The sequence below is a fragment of the Anoplophora glabripennis genome, unplaced genomic scaffold, assembly GCF_000390285.2.
Source record: "Anoplophora glabripennis isolate ALB-LARVAE unplaced genomic scaffold, Agla_2.0 scaffold254, whole genome shotgun sequence".
Lineage (NCBI taxonomy): Eukaryota > Metazoa > Arthropoda > Insecta > Coleoptera > Cerambycidae > Anoplophora > Anoplophora glabripennis.
Window position 1 is genome coordinate 690554 of NW_019416482.1, and position 18631 is coordinate 709184.

General features: G+C 33.7%; 1 protein-coding gene across 4 annotated transcripts in view; it reads right to left on the bottom strand.

The window, feature by feature from the left end:
- LOC108908134 (beta-1,3-galactosyltransferase 1) overlaps positions 1-18264 on the bottom strand; it is a 29197-nt gene extending 10933 nt beyond the window's left edge. For 2 of the 4 annotated variants that reach the window (XM_018712066.2, XM_018712065.2), the window contains exons 1-5: positions 18173-18264; positions 17839-18017; positions 15292-15548; positions 14914-15191; positions 14570-14718 (exon numbers count right to left, since the gene is read on the bottom strand). In XM_018712066.2, the coding sequence (XP_018567582.1) occupies positions 14570-14718; positions 14914-15191; positions 15292-15548; positions 17839-17956 (802 nt within the window). In that variant the 5' untranslated portion in view covers positions 17957-18017; positions 18173-18264. Of the gene's footprint in view, positions 1-12750; positions 13378-13858; positions 14118-14569; positions 14719-14913; positions 15192-15291; positions 15549-17838; positions 18018-18172 lie in introns of those variants that run through there. The other 2 variants (XM_018712064.2, XM_018712063.2) reach the window with 2 other exon arrangements.
- Positions 18265-18631: the final 367 nt, after the last annotated feature.

An 18631-nucleotide genomic window follows, 5' to 3' on the forward strand; every position in this document is an offset into this window, starting at 1 on the left:
CAGAAAAGGACACATTTTTAAATAATAAAAATTAAATAGAACTGAAAATTATCTAAAACTAAACTGGTAATTTGTCTGTTTATTACAAAAACTGGAGAAAGAAGCCGATGACATGCTATTTAAGGTTACAAATATTCACCTCTTTTTATGTAGTACGTAACTCAGGGACGATTCCAGAAGTTCTCAATAAGTTTTAACAATATCGATTAATATTAATTTAAAGTTCTGTTCTGCGGTTTCAACTGTTTTGATTATTATAAATGCTTATTATTAATACATTCTACCTACTATTAAAAAAACCTTCCAAGTTTGTAAACATCTCGTAGTTCGCATTTCTTTGGTATGTTAAGACAGAACAAAACATTATATAAAAAATGTTACATACTAATCTTAAAACTAATTACTATTAGCTGAAATCTTTAAGATCGTTTTAGCCTCTGCTTCATAGCTTATCATTTTTATTTATTGTCATTAAACATCTTAATGCAACTAACAAAGTAGCTGGCAGCTTCTAGAGGAACATTTCTGAAAATTTAAATGGTTTTAATGTTTTTTGTATGAATATAAATAACAGAAAAATAAAATTTTCTACGATTGTAGGTCTACCACCATTGCCTTTTCGGAACAAGATACGATTTTTTGTGTGCCAACTACACCGCCTTCGATCAAACACTATTTAACTGTAACTTTGTCTCCAATGTGGATTGTGAGAATTCAAAGAAATATTGGCACAGGTAAGAAAATAATAATAAAATGTGCAGGCATACAGACGATTCTTCTTTCTGTAGGAACGACGAACTCTACATAGAAAAAAGCACCACTACCGTTGCTCCAGCGATCAACTACAATTTTTACACACCAGCTCCACAAGGCTCACCTTTAACTCCATCCCCAATTGGCGGTCTGCCTCAGGAAGTGCCTACGTCCCGGAGACAAGCATCGCTTCGTCCTCGTGCCACACGTCCACCCGCTCGGCCTGTGTATGACTACTACGATGAATACGAGGAAGTTCCAAGGCCCAAAAGTCGAAAGAGGCAACGGCCTAGGCCTCGCCCTGTGTACTATGACGATTATGAAGAGTACGATGATTTGAGGATTGCTAGAAGAGGGGGAGGAAGAAGACGGCCGTACAGTAGGAGAGAGAGACCTATGAGAAGAAACAATGAGAGAAGAAAATTGGATTACGAAGATGATTACGTCTATGAAGATGATGATTTAGTCTTGGGTGAGATATTTTAGATAATCATGTGGTATAATATTATACATATATTACTCTACCTTTTTTAGGTAAGAAACAGAAAGCAAAGCGAAGAAAACTTCTTGATGACTATGAATATGAAGACGATAGACGATACGAAAAAAGACGTCCCCAAAATAGGAGGGACAATAAATCACCTAGAAAAAAATTGCCTATTGATGATTATGACTACGAGGAGGACGAGAGGATTGATAGAAGAAAATTAAATCAAGGGGACAGAGACAGGCATCCTTTAAATGATGAGAACAAGAAAACTCCTAGGTTGGGTAAAAGAAGGCCCCCAAGTCAAGAGTACGAAGACGATTTACAGCAAGCTGATGACCCTCAGTCCGATAGACCTAGAAGAATTAACAAAGAAAAAAGTTATGTAAAACCACCAGAAGATGGTAGACCGATTATTAAACCGGTTAGTGGTACTATATACGACCGTCCAAGGGTAGCACCAAGAATCAATTTACCAGTACCAAAGAATGCCGCTGATAAATTTGCATATAAACCTATAGGAACTCCTACCACACCTGTTGCTAAAATAGCAGAAGAAGAGTATGATGATTATGAAGAAACTGCTTCTCAAGAAGCAGCAAGTGATAAGAAACCCGCTAGTACTAGGCTAAGTACTAGCAAGGTTAAGGAAGAAGATCACAGCCAATCAAAGTCAAAACTTGACAGTACTCCAGCGAATGACAAAAAGACAGCGCAGGATCCTGAATATGATTACGAAGATGAAACATCCAAAATAGAAAATCCCACAAACAAAAATGAGAAATCTACTGTTGCAACGACAGAATCAGCAATTGCCCATTCGTCAATGCCCGTAATCAGAAAGTTCAAGAGGCCTTTTTTACCCAGTCGAGGGGGTAATCCTTATTCAGCTCGTAATCTGCAAGCTGTGGGTGTTAAAGCCAAGGATGATACACAAGAGATAGACTTGGGAGAGAGTTCAGTTATGAAATCACTTGCAAATCCTGATGAAACCACCCCCGACAGCGACAACAACAAACAGGTTTCTCAGGAAGTAAAAAGTCCACTGGTTACAAAAGTCACCATTACAACGGCAGAGGAATCTACCCTAAGAAGTGCCGTTCAGGAGATTGCTAAAGAACCCAAATCAGGAGTAATACGAATCAAAGTCCCAATTAGAGTCAAGCCTTATCTAGATCAAGAAGATTCGAGGGCTCTATATGGAAATAAATACAGTGTTTCAGAATCTACTACAACTACGGAGCAACCTAAACTTGCAAAGGAAGACATTCTGAACGGCAACTACGACGTGACTCTGAACGAAGCGATCAGTCCAATTATTCCCAATCTGCCAGTACGAAGTTTCGGCGGTTATAATCCCGTCACAGACTACTCTTACAAGAGGTTTCAGAGACCCACAAAGTATGTTATTTTAGATCCGGTAGTAAGTGCTGGTAATACGTATTATGTAAGGTGAAGCAGAGACGATTTGGTTGTATAAAAAAGTAATTTTAAAATGTGTTTAAGTGGTGAGCACCTCAAGATCCTATTTTTTATTCAGAATCTAAAAGGGAAATGTGCCCAGAGTTCTTTGGGGCTAAAAACGTAGATATTTATTGTCAGTAACTATTATTTAAATAATATTTTAAATTGTTTTAAACTAAATATGTAAACAACATATCCTATTTAAAGAATGGACATATTGCAATTACATTGTAGACGAGGTTTATTAAAAGTACCATTTTCAAAATTATTCATGTCTAAATCACATTAGACCTCCAACTTGGCATGTTTTTAAAATCTAGAAGAGAAGAAAGTAAATTATAAATGTATAGCTTTACAAAAAAAGAAGATATTGAATGCTGTAATTTTTTATGTAATGTAAATTGTCCTAATAGGGAATGAGCAATGTTCAATATCACATTAGGAGTATTTGACGAAATATTAATTTTCTCTGCTTCTAAAAAAAAATAAAGAATACTCAAGCCATATATGTAAGATTTAAAATAACTACTCAGTTAGGTCTGTTACTATTATAAGTTAAATATTTAATTACGGTTGTGTATAAAATTACGGAAAATAAAATTAAATATGTATCAATGTTGTTTTTTTCCTCTTATATAAAAAAAAGGTGTTTCTTTTGTGGGGTGAGAAAACAATCTATCATTTATTCACTTATTACTAGACCTTCGAAACTTTGTGGCGTCAATCAAACAAATAAACAGAACAGTAGTAATCTACAGGGTGTTCAAAAAGTTTGGAACCCCCATGTCTCAGAAAATACAGCTCAAACAAAAAAATTATTAGGACAAAAGTTGCAGGGTTCTGAGTGAGCAATCCAACGGTAACCTTCACCATGACCTTGAGGGTCATTTAGAGGTCAAGTTGAAAATTTGAAATGGAACCGTATACTTTTGACCCCAGAAATGGTAAGAGCAGAAAAATTTACGTTTGAATGTCACCTTGACCATGACTCAAGGTCATTTAGAGGTTTGACGTTACAGTTACCTTTAGGTCATGGTCAAAGACATGGTATAGGTCATTTTTTAAATTTATGCTCACTCAATTTCTGCAATTTTTTCCATTTCTGGGGTGAAAAATATACGGTTCCATTTAAAATTTTTAGGTTGACCTTGAAGGTCATGGTCAAAGTCACATTCGAACGTAAAACTAACAAATTGACAGTTTAGTTGTTTGTTTTGAAGTTTTGCTAAAAATTCCACAGCTATCCTCGCAAGAAATTACATGATTTTTAGGTGATTACACAACAAATAGTAGATAACTTAAAAACTAGAAGAGATAGGTATAGGGAACCCTGATACCGTTTGAAAGAGAATGAAATTGTGTATCAGAATATAGAAAAACATACAGGGTGATCCATTTAAAAAACCGACTTATAAAGGTTTGAGGTTCACTAAACTCGGAATTAAATTTCTAGCACCCTGTATGCAATTAAGCCACTTTGAAAGTATGGATGGGAAGCTTAGGGGTCTAGCTATCCCCCCTATAAATATTGTTGCTTTATCTTCCTTACTATAAAATACACATGGTTTGAAGCTAGTTACTGTTTCTCCATTTTTTTGAAAAAAATTAAATATCTCGAAAATTGATACTTTTAGGAATAGGGAAACTTCTTAAAAGTCCACCTAAAATAACACGTAGAATCCAAAATTGTAATAATATATAGGGTGTTCCATTTAAAATAAGTAAGTTGATAGCAACTTCCGGTATAACCGGAAGTGGTTCGTGGACGCCATTATTTTAGTTGAGAAGGGCATGCCCGAAAACCCGGTATCCCAAATTTTCAAAATTCAAATCGAAGCAGTCTCTGAAATAATTCTAATGAGCCGTCATCGTGAGTCACCCTGTATACAGTGTTTAATTTAAGAAAAACTACCTTAAAGATGCTCCGCCTTAATGCATCACCCTGTATAATTCAAAATATTTTTAAAATGTGAACTTTTTTAAGTACATCACTCCCATAAAATATTTCATTTCAAATCTTTATAGTAAGCGAGATATTGAACTTTGTCGCACTATTGGGCCACCCTAATGAAAAGACTGCAGTTGTAAGGCAAGAGTTGTGTCACAAGAGGTCCTGCCCTACAGCCAACCCTGTACCACAATCAGCCGCCCTAACATCTCCTATATCTACTTATTACCCATCCTAGATGGCTTATATTTATTTATTGCTCATGGAATATGACATCCACTATGTTAAATGAGAATAGAACTGATCAGTATTTCTTTGGGAAAGGTAGGAACAAAAACCTGAAAGCATATATCTATGTCTGTCTTTATTAAGTTTCCAATCGATGCTTCTCTCATATACAACAAAAATTACTTGGATACTTCTAAACCTAAACAAGTGAAGGCAATTATAAATTATTACATCGCACTCCGCGCTGCAAAATTTTAAATCTCTCAATAGTCGAAAATGTAACAATCTTCATGGAACTGTTTGTATCATACCTACATGGAAACAGTTACTGAGTATAATCTGACACTTGACAGAATTTCGTACAACCTCTTTAATTCAGAACAAAATAAATTTATAAAATGGCCCTGGCCTACTAGATTAGAAGTCTACTGTCAAGTCGACACTATCTAGCAAGCCAGAATATTTTTATGGATAATATTAGATAAGGCACTATTTACACTTAATCATAGGTAAAAAAACAATACATTGCACATATAACCGTAAAAGTACTAAAAAAAATTATAAATATTTCTTCATTCTAGGAATTATGTTAATAAAAGTAATTCATGTCCTTGCTTATATTAAAATGAGAGGATATGAAGACAACCAGCAGCAAATTTTGTGCACTTTGCCCATTTTTTCAGTAAAAATAAAAAGCGGCACAAAGAAAAAAGTTTTAGATGTTCCCAAATAAGCGGAAACATTTTTTTAAATAAATTAGAAAATAAATATGAATATTTTTCTGAGTATGGCATTCCTACTTTTTTTTTGAAAACATGGGCATAGTCTATTATTTCCCAAAAGAAAAGCTTATCCTACAAGCTTAAAATATTATAGATTGCAAGTGCGGTATGAACTATTTGTACTAATCTCAATCTCAAAGTAAACTTACAGCTAAAGTCTTGAAGAAAAATGCGGGGTACAAATTTACCCCGTTTGAGCTAAAAATATCCTTAAAAATAGTGTTGTGCTTAAATTAAAAATATCAGTCTGCAGTACAAATAATTTAAGATTTCCTCGAGCGATCCCAAATCTGAGACAGAACATTCTTCAAACGCACCCTAACATTGGAATTATAAAAACACTAACAAGGCACAAAGAGGATTCAATACATGTTTGAAGGCTTCCTCTATCCTAGTCAGATTTGTATCTACTCTTTTAGAATGTCTAAATACAAATATTTATACTGAAGACAAATTCATGCCTGTGTAAAAAAATACATTCTGTTTCGACTTAAATTAAGCTGATACGATCGGACTTGAATTAAAAAAATGTTATTTCTATTAGACCATAACAGACCAAAAAATTAAGCTTACGATCGTAATAAAAAGAAAAAAATGTGCCAAAATTGTACATAATATCTAATTCTAACTAAAATCTACTAGACTGCGGCATAAAAACTGTAAAAATGGCATAGACTTTTTCTATAAAGTTCTTATCATAATAAATAAAGAACTTTCATTAATAATTAAAAGCCACGTGACCAGTAATTTTGTTTGGAACAGTAATTTTATTTCCTTCACGTTGGCAATTAAATTTTGGCAAAATTGAAAATTATTAAAACAATAACGAAATTAATTCAACCAATCGAGCGTAAACGTAATGGTTTGTCATTGTTCATTATAAACTAATCATTAGTATTGATTACGCTAAGATTTAGGGATTTTTAGTTGATAATACCATCCGTGCAATGTTGGTTGTCCAAGCTCGGCAGTCAAGTGGCTTGCAATCATTTATGAAGGTCCTGTACTTCTTACTACATAGAACAAATTTATTCTACAAATTACTACTTTTTTTATATTATCCAAACTATCTAAAATTTTCTAAGAAGCACATACTTTCGTTCAAGAGCTGATTTTAAATTCTGTAGTGGCATAAAATATGTTTGGATATTTTGTGCGGCACTGGTCAGTTAGTTATTCGATGTATTGCGAGTGTTTACAAAACTTATTTAAAAATTGTTTGTATTACTAAAATTTACTGCACCTACTTTAACAGTTTAGCGCAGATTGCCCGTATCCATCCTGATTAATCTGTTCCGTAAATGTGTTTTTATTATACCACATGCAGCCACAAAGTTTGCAATTACACCGGCACTTTTAGTTTAGTGTAATTGCGTTTACAAGGTGGGACAATTTCAACACTTATTAAGTAATTAAAATGTTTCAAGAAAAACTATTTAAGTGCATCCTAAAAATTATTAATTAATTTTAAAAATCGTTTCGGCTAAATATCAATTGAAAGATAATTTTAAGCGGATTTTGAAAATTGAAAAATGTACAGTGAAATCTCAATTAACGGACCCTTCTAATAAACAGCCATGTCTATTGAACAGACAATTTTACGGAACCAATAAAATACAATGATTATAATTTTTGTTGAGAGAACACTCCAATAAATGGAAATTAACAGAAAATCTGTTTCCCAATTTGATATGGCCGAATGGCACTTGTTTTTATATTTGCATGTCGGTGAAACACATGAACGATTTACGATTTGTTGTATTTCTCTTGCAGCCCAAATGGCAAGGGGTTTATGTTTTTTATTCGGCATCATTTATAGTCAAGTGTTAAACATTATTGACTGTAGTTAATTTACCTACATTAGAAATGGCATATCATTAAGGAAAAACATATTATTGATATTTACAGGGTGTTGCGCGAACACGGACTGTGGGATTATATTAAGCTAGATATGGTAATAAAAAAGTGTCTATGATTTTTCTATCAGATCAGTATTTCCCGAGATATAGCAGTATAAAATATTCAAAAATAATAAAAATATAAATTTATAAATTTCAATTTTCAATCATTAGATAAACAATTAGGTACGACAAACGACTTACAACAATTCTTCAAAATTTCCACCGTCTGCTGTTAAACATGCTTCAGTACGTTGTGCTACTGCTCGAATGGAGTTGCGTATCATCCGTGATGTTATTTGCTGTACTGATTGAAATAGGAAATAGCTGCAATGCATTCAAATTTGCCACTGGTGTTCTGTACACCGTGTTTAGGAAGACCCAAAAGAAAAAAATCACATGGCTTTAGGTCTGGAGAACGAGGTGGCCAAGCAAATGGATCGCCGTAAAGGATGCCGCATAGCGTATAGCTGCACTGCTTCACCTGCACGATTATTTGAAGCTCCGAGAGCCATCAATATATTATAATATTTACGATTTGAATAATTGTAGCCCATTATTTTGCAGATTGTATTGACAGGTACTTTTACTGTACCGNCATAATTCGATTTTTCCAATATTTGTCCAACTTACCCCTACTTAAGGGGTGGAAACCACCCCTAAAACAAGAAACGTGAGAAAATGGTCAATTGATTCTTGGTAAAAATTGGCGGGACTTTGAATGGCAAGGAAGAGATCAGGGATGTTCTTCCAAATATGCTCAAGGTGAAAAACATCCCCCGCATGGGGGTCAAACCACCCCTATTGCCGAAAACTGGCGGCAAATGATGTTCCCTTCATGAATTGCCTTTTTTGTGCCACTCTTCCTTATAAATCCAAATGAAATGAAATACATGCCCCCATAATTAGTTCTTCTGTCAGATTCTGATCAGTTACCCCTACTGAAGGGGTGGAAACCACCCCTAAAACAAGAAAACAGAAAAAATGGTCACCAAAATCTGGGTAAAAATTGGCGGAATTCCACATGGCAAGGGTAACATCAAGAATGCCCTCCTAAAAATGCTCAAGGTGAAAAACACCCCCCGCGTGGGGGTAAAACCACCCCTATTGCCGATAGCAGACGGGGAATGATATCCACTTCATGAAGTACTTTGTTTCCCCCACTACCCGACAAATGATACGAAAGACGGGCCCCATAATTCGATCTTTTGTTTTACCCCCACGCGGGGGGTGGNTCAGTACGTTGTGCTACTGCTCGAATGGAGTTGCGTATCATCCGTGATGTTATTTGCTGTACTGATTGAAATAGGAAATAGCTGCAATGCATTCAAATTTGCCACTGGTGTTCTGTACACCGTGTTTAGGAAGACCCAAAAGAAAAAAATCACATGGCTTTAGGTCTGGAGAACGAGGTGGCCAAGCAAATGGATCGCCGTAAAGGATGCCGCATAGCGTATAGCTGCACTGCTTCACCTGCACGATTATTTGAAGCTCCGAGAGCCATCAATATATTATAATATTTACGATTTGAATAATTGTAGCCCATTATTTTGCAGATTGTATTGACAGGTACTTTTACTGTACCGAATATCAAAGTACTGATAATGCTAATTGTCATTAATTGTTACAAAGCCGTCTATTTCAAACAATACAAGAAGTAACGCCAGAGATGATACGCAACTCCGTTCGAGCAGTAGCACAACGTACTGAAGCATGTTTAGCAGCAGGTAGTGGGAATTTTGAACAATTCGTTTGTCATAGTTGTTTATCAAATGATTGAAAATTGAAAATTTTTATTATTTTTGGATATTTAAAACTGCCGTATCTAGAAAAATATTGGTCTGATTGAAAAATGATAGAGAAATTTTTTTATGACCTTATATCAAGCTTAACATGACCCCATAGTCCGTGTCCGCGAATTTCGTAACACCCTGTATATAATAGAGAAAAGCTCAGTATGTGAAATTTGGCAATCCGATATAGTAATGAAAAAAACGCATAGTTAAAATTATATCCAAACCATAAAAGGCATTTTTAAAAAACAGACAAGTTAAGCCACGAAAAAAGAATTCAGTGCATTTTGAAAACAATATAATAAAATGAACTTTGATAGACGATAGTTATCTTTTAACAAATGAGTGATATTTAAATATGTACATATCTACATATACAGGGTGTTTCAAAAAGTTGTTGCCAAACTTGAGGGGGATATAGAGGACATCGCGCTAAAAAATTTTTGCATATAAACCCCTAGTCGGAAATGAGCCATTTTGACTCTGGAGCAATTTTTGTCCAAAAACGTAATGTTATCTCGTTGACACCCAAAGACTGATATTTAAGTAATTTTTATTAAGGACAACGCAAAAAATTATTTGAAATAAAATAAACACGTTTTTCTCTTCTGATAAGTGTTTACCAACTCATGTCCTACACACGATGTTGGAAACATTGATTTTATCCACAACTGTGTGATAAAAGCTCTATTGCACGCATCTAATCTAGCCATGCAATGGCATCTGTGACATGCTGTGAGGAATAGTGAAACAAATGAACAGAGCTGTCATGTCATGACCAAATCGAGTGTTTCATATTTGTTTTGTTTGCGACGAAATTTTGCTTCTAAGTTGTTTAAATGGACGAATTTATGTTCGAAGACTATGCAGACATGGCGAAGCAAGATGCAACATTAGAGAAGCTGGGTGCTTTCCGAATCATCGACATCCTTGCCAAACAACATTTTCGTGAATCCATCATCGTTAAGAGGAAACAACTTTAAACCAGGTGTAGGAAGTTGACATCCATGAACTGCACGGAGAGTTGTCATTGAGGCAGAGGTTTTGCATCGAACTAAAGAACAACCTACCACAAGTCGTTCTGAACAATTATTAAAAATTTTTTAATGTATGACAAAGTATTTTCTCTGATGGATGCCGCTTGCCACAAAATCAACAACGGGTGATGTCTGCTTAAGAGAAATTTCACTGTATATCTTTTTTTAATATGTTTGTTATAACAGAGAAACTGTACAAACGACTGAATGAAATTAATAATTTCTTTATAAAAATTAAACTTTTTCATGTGTTTGAATAAAAAAGTTAATCGAAATTACAAAACAGAGTTATAAATGAAAAACACTGATGTATTATAAGTTAATGAAATGCTGCTTTTACCATTCAATTTCTCTCTTAAACATCTTAAGTACTTTTTGTCTGACTTTTCAGGAAATACGGAAAAACCCCTAAAAGTATGGAGAAAAATTGATATTTTAAAAAGCTTTTTTATGCAAGATGAACTGTTAAGAAATTAAATAGAGACATTTAAACATTTCGGTAAGAGACTGAAAAACTCATCCTCACATTTCGATTCAAAGTAAATAGAATTTGTGATATGGAATGGGAAAAATTGATATGTAGCTGCAGACATGGATTTTTTTATATGATGTCCTTGAAAGCACTATAAAGTTTTTTTTACGAGAAAAAAAAATATATTAGTCAAACTTAGGCTATATGTCTAAGTCTAAAGAATCGTGAGTTATTTACAAAAAAAAATATAAACAAAAACTTTCTAATTTTCAAGTTCCTATTTACACATTTAAAAAGGCACTGTTAAATATAAAAAAAATAATAATTGTCACTAATTTTCGGGTAACTAAGAAAGTAGAAGTAGTAGTTCTATAATGAACTGTAAAACGGATAGGTGAGAATTTATTTGTTGCAGACACTCCTCATTCGGCAGGCATTTCACAAGAGCCAAAACGAACCAAAATAAAGTACATCAACATCCACTTTCACCACATATGTGCTTCCTTACATTACTAAATACTTATGCACTTTTGGTGCAACAAACGAACTGTAAGGGAAACAAAAACAGACCATATTCTACAATGAAAGTGAGAGTTACTCATCTTGACGACTCGAAAAATTATAAGGATTTTTTTTACCACTTGTAGTCACGATTTGGCACTGCTCCTTACATTAATTTACTATTAAATTTATTTAAAGCACTAATTATCACATAGCACATAATTAAGTACTGTCTGCTCCAACAACCAAATTGTCCTCATCGCTATTTTCAAATAACCTCCGTTTCATCACGAAACATAATCATATTAATAGAAAAAAGCTTTCTATTCTTTGTATCTCACACTTTTGGATGAACACCGTTCTTATTGTATTTTACTACTTGCATAATAAAAAAAATCACAAAATGCCATAAATATATAAATAAATAATAACGGAATGTCCCATTCTCCAAAAACTACCCCTAAGAAAGTTGTCCATCCCTTGTCACATCAATGTTGGGTTTACCAAATGAACTAAATGGAAATATAAGACATAGTTGGTTAAGGAGTTAAATCCAATTTAGGCCTCCGATAAACCCATCATTAGTTTGTACGTGCCGCTTAAACTTTTATTAGTATAACGCTTATCACGAGTGCCGTCTTCAAACTAGAAGCAAATTAATATCCAATCAATTTCAATAAATTACGTAGTTTACAATTCATCTAAATATGCTTGAGAGTTGAACAACCTAAGAAAAGGCGATCAGCGGGCAGGACGATGTTGTCAGATCAAATTCCAAAATTTCCCATTTAGTGTTGTTTTTTAGGGGTATGTATTCTCCAGAATAATGAACTAAAATTATTTTTTGTTTGTAAATCGAATAGCTGCCTGCATTATAATTTGTTTTTTAAACTGTATTTAGACTCTCGTCTACGCCCATACTGGGCAGCTCCCCAACTCGCTTGTATGTGCGCTCCGATCGGTTTTGCGTGTTGTTACCTTTTTAAACCAACTAATAGTCATAATGGGAACATTAAAAAAAAATTTCGAGTGTTTTTCAATAATTAATATTTTTTGAAATTTGAATGGCTTTATAATGTGATCACTTTGTTTTAATATATTTATTCTAGATTTCAGTCAATTTATGAGAATGTGCTGTTGTTTGAAGCTACACTAACCCGTTAAGGGGTACAAAAATTACAGAAAAAGAAAATGTTAAAAAATCAAGACGGAATTTGAGAAAATTAACTTATCATGCGTTTCAAAAATGACCCATTCAAAATACATACAGGGTCGGAAAGTCCCCATGGTTCATCGGCCGTTACGTGAGAGCGATAAAGTAAGTCATAGAAATCCATGCGATAGAGAAAGATGGCTATAATGAAAGCGCCTAATAGTCACCGCCCATTTCGCCTTTCCACAAATAAGAAGTGGAAATATTTTTTTTTACAATTTTACATTCTGTTAAATTATGTATATTAAAGCTTTGCGTTTCTGCTGACGAAGTATAAATTATTTTTTATTTAATTCTTGACTGATATTTTTACTATTGAAAGAAAATTGCACGATTGCAATAAAACTTCAAGGATGCATTGTTTATCCTTGTCTGACATATTCATATCCTCCTATATATTCCTATCTCTCTCACGTATCAGTTTCCCGAGATGGGGCACACTTGACAAAATTCAAATGTGTTCAACATTTAACGATACACAAGCTTTTTTACGTAGAGTATTAATTTTCAACAAGGACGCGTCTGCCTACAGATGAATCCATAACAATCCAAGGTCATTCAACCCTCAAGCACTGGACATATTCCTTTTATATTACACTTATACCGTTCGAATGAGTATTATAAAATAGAGAGTACATCTTAATATCCTATTAAAATAGCAACGCATCAAATTTGATATGAAGCTATGGTACTTAATGACATTACTAGAAATGTGATCACTTAAATTCTAATAAAAATCCTTCTAAACATCCTCTTAATGTCGGTTGTTCTTACGTGTACAGTTTGTTCTACCTTTGATGCCTGGAATCATTAACACAAATTTAAAAAGCAGTCGGCGGTTTTTTTCTTTGAAAAAGTAAAGGCACTATCACGTTTGCCAAATGCTTGTGCATGGATTATTACGGCAAAAATATGAAAATCGATTACCTTATCTTTTAGAAAATTCATTGGGACAGCTTTTACTGCAAATTAAAATTTTCTAGGTAAGATAAGCAAAAAATTAGACACTATACCCCGAAATGTAAAAAAATTACTTTCACCGATCTAACCCCCCATCCTAAACAACCTCTATGTAGCATTTAATCAGCCTAAGGATAAAATTTATTCCAAACTATCACATATAATAATTCCTACTGGATTAGAAACCGGGAAAATATCGTTATTACTATTCAAATGAGAACCTCGCTATTATATGTGTTAGCCGACTTCCGAAAAATGGATGCGAACCACCCATGCTAAAATTTATGATTGCTGAATGTTCACATTAACGATTCACTCGCACCTGTTTTTCCTGTGCACCCTCCCGGGTTTTAGGATATTACCTAACAGCCAGCTGTGCGAATTAAACGTCGGCTTGTACTTCTCGCACCTTTTAGGCAGGTGGGGGTCCTTCAGCGCTCTGAAAGTCTCCCTTAATTGCTCGGGTGTGAAGTGATGGATGGTGATGAGATTTCTGAATTCGCACGGTTCGTTGCGCTGCCGACTGTAGGTAAACAACGGGTGGCTGCAGGGTCTTACCTGTGCCTTCCTCGCACACATTCCTGGAAACGGATTCTTTAGGATTTGCTTTTAACATAAAAAATATAAAAATTGCGAAGTTTTTAATAAAAGATATTTGTTACTACATTTTTTTAAAGCACTGTGTTTAGTTACTTTAGTGCCAATGACCTCTGATATAGTCCCAGTTTAAGTGAACTTCATAATTTCAATCCACCTGATGTGATATGACAACAAGGCGCTAAGTGGGCAAAAAACAAACGAGTAACGTTAATTCGGCAAAACTTTCTGGATGAAGAATTAGTTTTGGTTGTGTGCATAGTGTACAGTTATTTGTAAATTTGAGAAAACCAATTTATGGTGTGTGTTTCTAAAGGTTCAATGGAACCTCTGTATAAATATGACCCTTATTTGAAGTTACACCCTATATAATAGATGACCCTGTACATTTTAAACAAAAAAATAAAAAGACATTTTATTTGTAGGATAAGCATACCTGTGAGGTAGACATCTTCAAGATGAAAAATTGGCGTCGATAAAGCAGCAGTGAACAATTTCTCAGCTACATCTAAAGACATCAGATATGAGGTACCAGATAAGTAGTTTGGGTATATCTGTTCTTTGTACATATATCTCGGAGAATACCTACAAAAACATTTAAATTTAATCTATTTGCCTCAAACTTTCAGCTATTTTACGAACAATAATATCACTTAATGTACTTATATAATTCTTCCAAACCTTCAAACATCAATCAGTCCTAAATGTTGGTAACTACATGAGATGGAGCAATCAAATATAATCCACAGTTTTACTGTATTCCGTGTAAGCACTACTCACCATTTACTACTAGTATCTTTTATCGGTTTGGCTCTGCATATAAGTTTCCCAAGAAGTACGCTTTCATTTGTATTTTTCCGTAGGAGCATCTCAATAAGGAGCGGCAGATTGAGAAACATATCGTCGTCTATTTTTAGAAGATACTTTGTCGTGTTGATGCAATAACTTGTCGCTATCTTCAACATTGCGATGGACTTTAGGGTCAGATTATTGTATGAGTCGACAAAACGTTCTTGTATTATATCATCGTATTGTTTACTTTCCAACAGCACATCGTTCTAAAACAGATGAGTTCCATTCACTTTATAAATAAAATGATCTTTTCTTCATTAATATGTGTAACTATAAAGAGGCTATACAAATTTAATAAACACTTACTTGCACTGAATAATTGCCAGTCTCTCCGATTAAAAAATATAAGGACACATTATTACCTAGGACGTATCGTTCGCTACCCCACGTTTCTCTTATAGCATTTCTCTCTTCGAAATTCCCTGGCGCCGTACAAACTACTATGACTAACAATGATTTTTGATCACAGACACGTTCAGGCATGACAACCGCAGTCAAATTGTTCCTTAAAATGTACTGACTAGTGTTTCTTGTTGTGTTGAACTCCCATCCCACTACACCAACTGTAAAAATGCATGGACTTATAAATGGAGTCATCGCATAAACATTAATTCAACATTAATAACAGAAAAGGTTATTTACAAATGTTGTTAAATAACCAAAGTATGAAATTTTATTTATATTTAAATAAATATTGGAGCAGATTCTTTCATAGCTAAGAAGGTATGTAAAAATGTCCACTTCTGATCATGTATTATGTTTTCATTGAAGCTAGTGATGGGAATAAACGAATGAATTAAATAATCGAGAGGTTACCATAATTAATTTTATAATCGAATGATATATAATCGAAAGTCCACTTCGAAAATTTCCAACCTATCCCAAATTATATGCGAAACATGTCGACGCTAGGAATGCATGACTTTTGCAGATTGCGGCATTTCTTCGTTGTCAGTTGAGTAATTCAGCAGCATGTGTTTAAAATGAGTAGTCGCCGCCTAGAGATCCATTTGGGTTTTTGAAAAAAAAAATTATATAGAAAACATAATTTTTGTATTATTTTCATTCATATGAATTTATATCCTCGCTAAATAAAGCTCCCTTCTAAAGTGCCCTTCAAAACCGTGCGATGCAACTCATAAAATTACTGCATATCTTTTTTATGCGGTGATATTCGATTGTCTCATCCATCCTCTCGGCCATCTTATCTCGAGCGTTTTGTAGCTCGTTAGAGCGTTGTAACAATCGAAACACCTTCACCCTCGCTTGAACAGTGCGTTTGCGTCATTCGTCTCCGAATAATTGAATGAATTTATATGATCACTCGAGATATCTTGAGAGATTTTCATAATCGATATAATCGATAATCATCGATAATCGATAATTCATTCGAGTAGTCCCATCACTAATTGAAGCTAAAATGTTATTGTTTATCTGATGAGGTTGTTAATGTGCTATAAATGTAATTCTTTTACTGGATTTAATCTTTATTGTCAAGAATTCATTTAATCCTATGTAATACTTTTTATTATACAATCTCTTGTAAAACTGTCAGGTGGCTAATCTTATTTATAGAGATGAGATTAAAAAATGGTCTACAAATATGAAGCAGAAGCTAAGCAGTGTTTGTTAAATATGTTTTAACAAAAATTTAGAGAGACACCTGAGGATGCTTATCTCAGTATGTTTATCTCTTCTAATATTTAGATTCTACCAAGTTAAATTATAAAGATCTGTAATTACTATTTACATTGTTACTATAGGCTAAGGTTAGGTCTGGTAATAATGGTGCACGATTGGAAATAGAATCTCTTGAAAAATGATTCCAGATAAATGAATTAATCGTATATCAAATCATTTTATTACAATAAATTCTGAAGTTTTAAACTCATGAATATCTGTTATTTAATGTAATAGTAAATACGTCTTTAACTAAAATTGATAAAAGCGATTTTTCTGGAGATGCTATACAACACACTGTTAAATTAAAACATTTTTCGTCATTTCAAAGTAATTTAACAACAACCATATCCAAATCAGTAATACAATAGAAGGGTTGTCAATAGTAGTAATCTTTTATTGTGTTTTTATATTGTATAGGAATAAATTATTAGGATACAATCATAAATACCTATATAATATGTGCGTAATTTACTAAGACTAGAGAATGGTATTTATTTTAATTTTTATTACAGTATTTTAGATATCTACAGGAGATTAATTCAATTCAATATTTAATTTTATGATGCAATATTATGCAGAGTCTGACGAACCAGTACTCTAGTAAGGGCAATAAAAGACTTCAGATCCGAGATAAATTAAAAACTAATCACTGTGACAAATAAAAAAGCAATAACAAATGTAAAACAGAAAGACAAAGAAATTTCCATTATATAAGCAGTGCAAAATTTAATACAAACACGAACAAATTCTGGAAAAAAAATGAAAATACATTTAATAAAGACAGTTCAAAATTATCATAATAAAAACGATTTAAAATTAAAAGTAAAAGATGCCAAAATATGTCTACTGCCATGCTCCTACAAATTTTCAATATCATTCCTCAAAGTTAATAACTAAGTGTAATTTGTTAGTACCTGTATCTACTGCTGCTACTATTTGAACGAAAAGTTACTTTTGCTAACAGATGACCATAAATGAAAAATTACTGTTAATCCAAGAAATTATTTTTTGGTAACAAATTAGCTTTAATTCTGTAATGAATGCAACAAAACTTGCGATACACATTACGTCACATGATGTATAAGTTAGAAGTTTTAAAGCTCACAAAATTTGCAATTACCAGTGTTTCACAAGACACTTTTTACCAATACAAAACAAAGCGAAGCATACCTAATTGATATCCCATATTATTCTCACCTTCCCTGTTTATTGGATTCGTGAATATAAATAGAAAGCATATGAAAAGTAGTCCTATCGTACATAGTATGGCCCGGGGTAGCGACTTCATTTCAACATTCCAGTACAATGAATGAGATCAATAAGGAATTTTATTATCACTGCGAATCAGACTGAAAAAGAGATAAATTAATACTGATTTGAGATACCATTTGAATGTGCAGGTAAACATGATAGGTGATGATGGTTCATCAACACAAGTCCGCATACAAGACAGTAACTGCAAACATATTTAATATTGAATGAGGGTTTAAAAGACCAGAATTACCTTGAACGTGTCTGCATTGAATTCGCGACTTCTTAGTGCAATAGCAATACATCGCGACATATTTCTTTGCAAATTAACAAATTTGACGTCAATGACAGCATCAGCCTTGCAATTTTTTGATGATTTGAGACCAGAGATATGGAGTAGGGAGAATGAGTGTCAAGATGCGCAAACTTGCTAATAAAGGAGGTCGCCATTTTGAAGGCTTTAGATACGAGGGGGGACTGTATTACTTTACCAGAGCCCTTTTCTTTTACTCATGATTTCGGAATCATAACGTGTTAGGATCCGATGGAAACCAATCATATTGCTAGATTTCGGATTGTAACGCGTTATGATTCCGAAATCATGAGTAAAAGAAAACAGCTCAGGTCTAACTCTTTTATCTATGACCAGGTCAGTTCTAAAATTTCTAATTAGAAACGCACATAACTACTACATTAAATCTGAAATTAAATA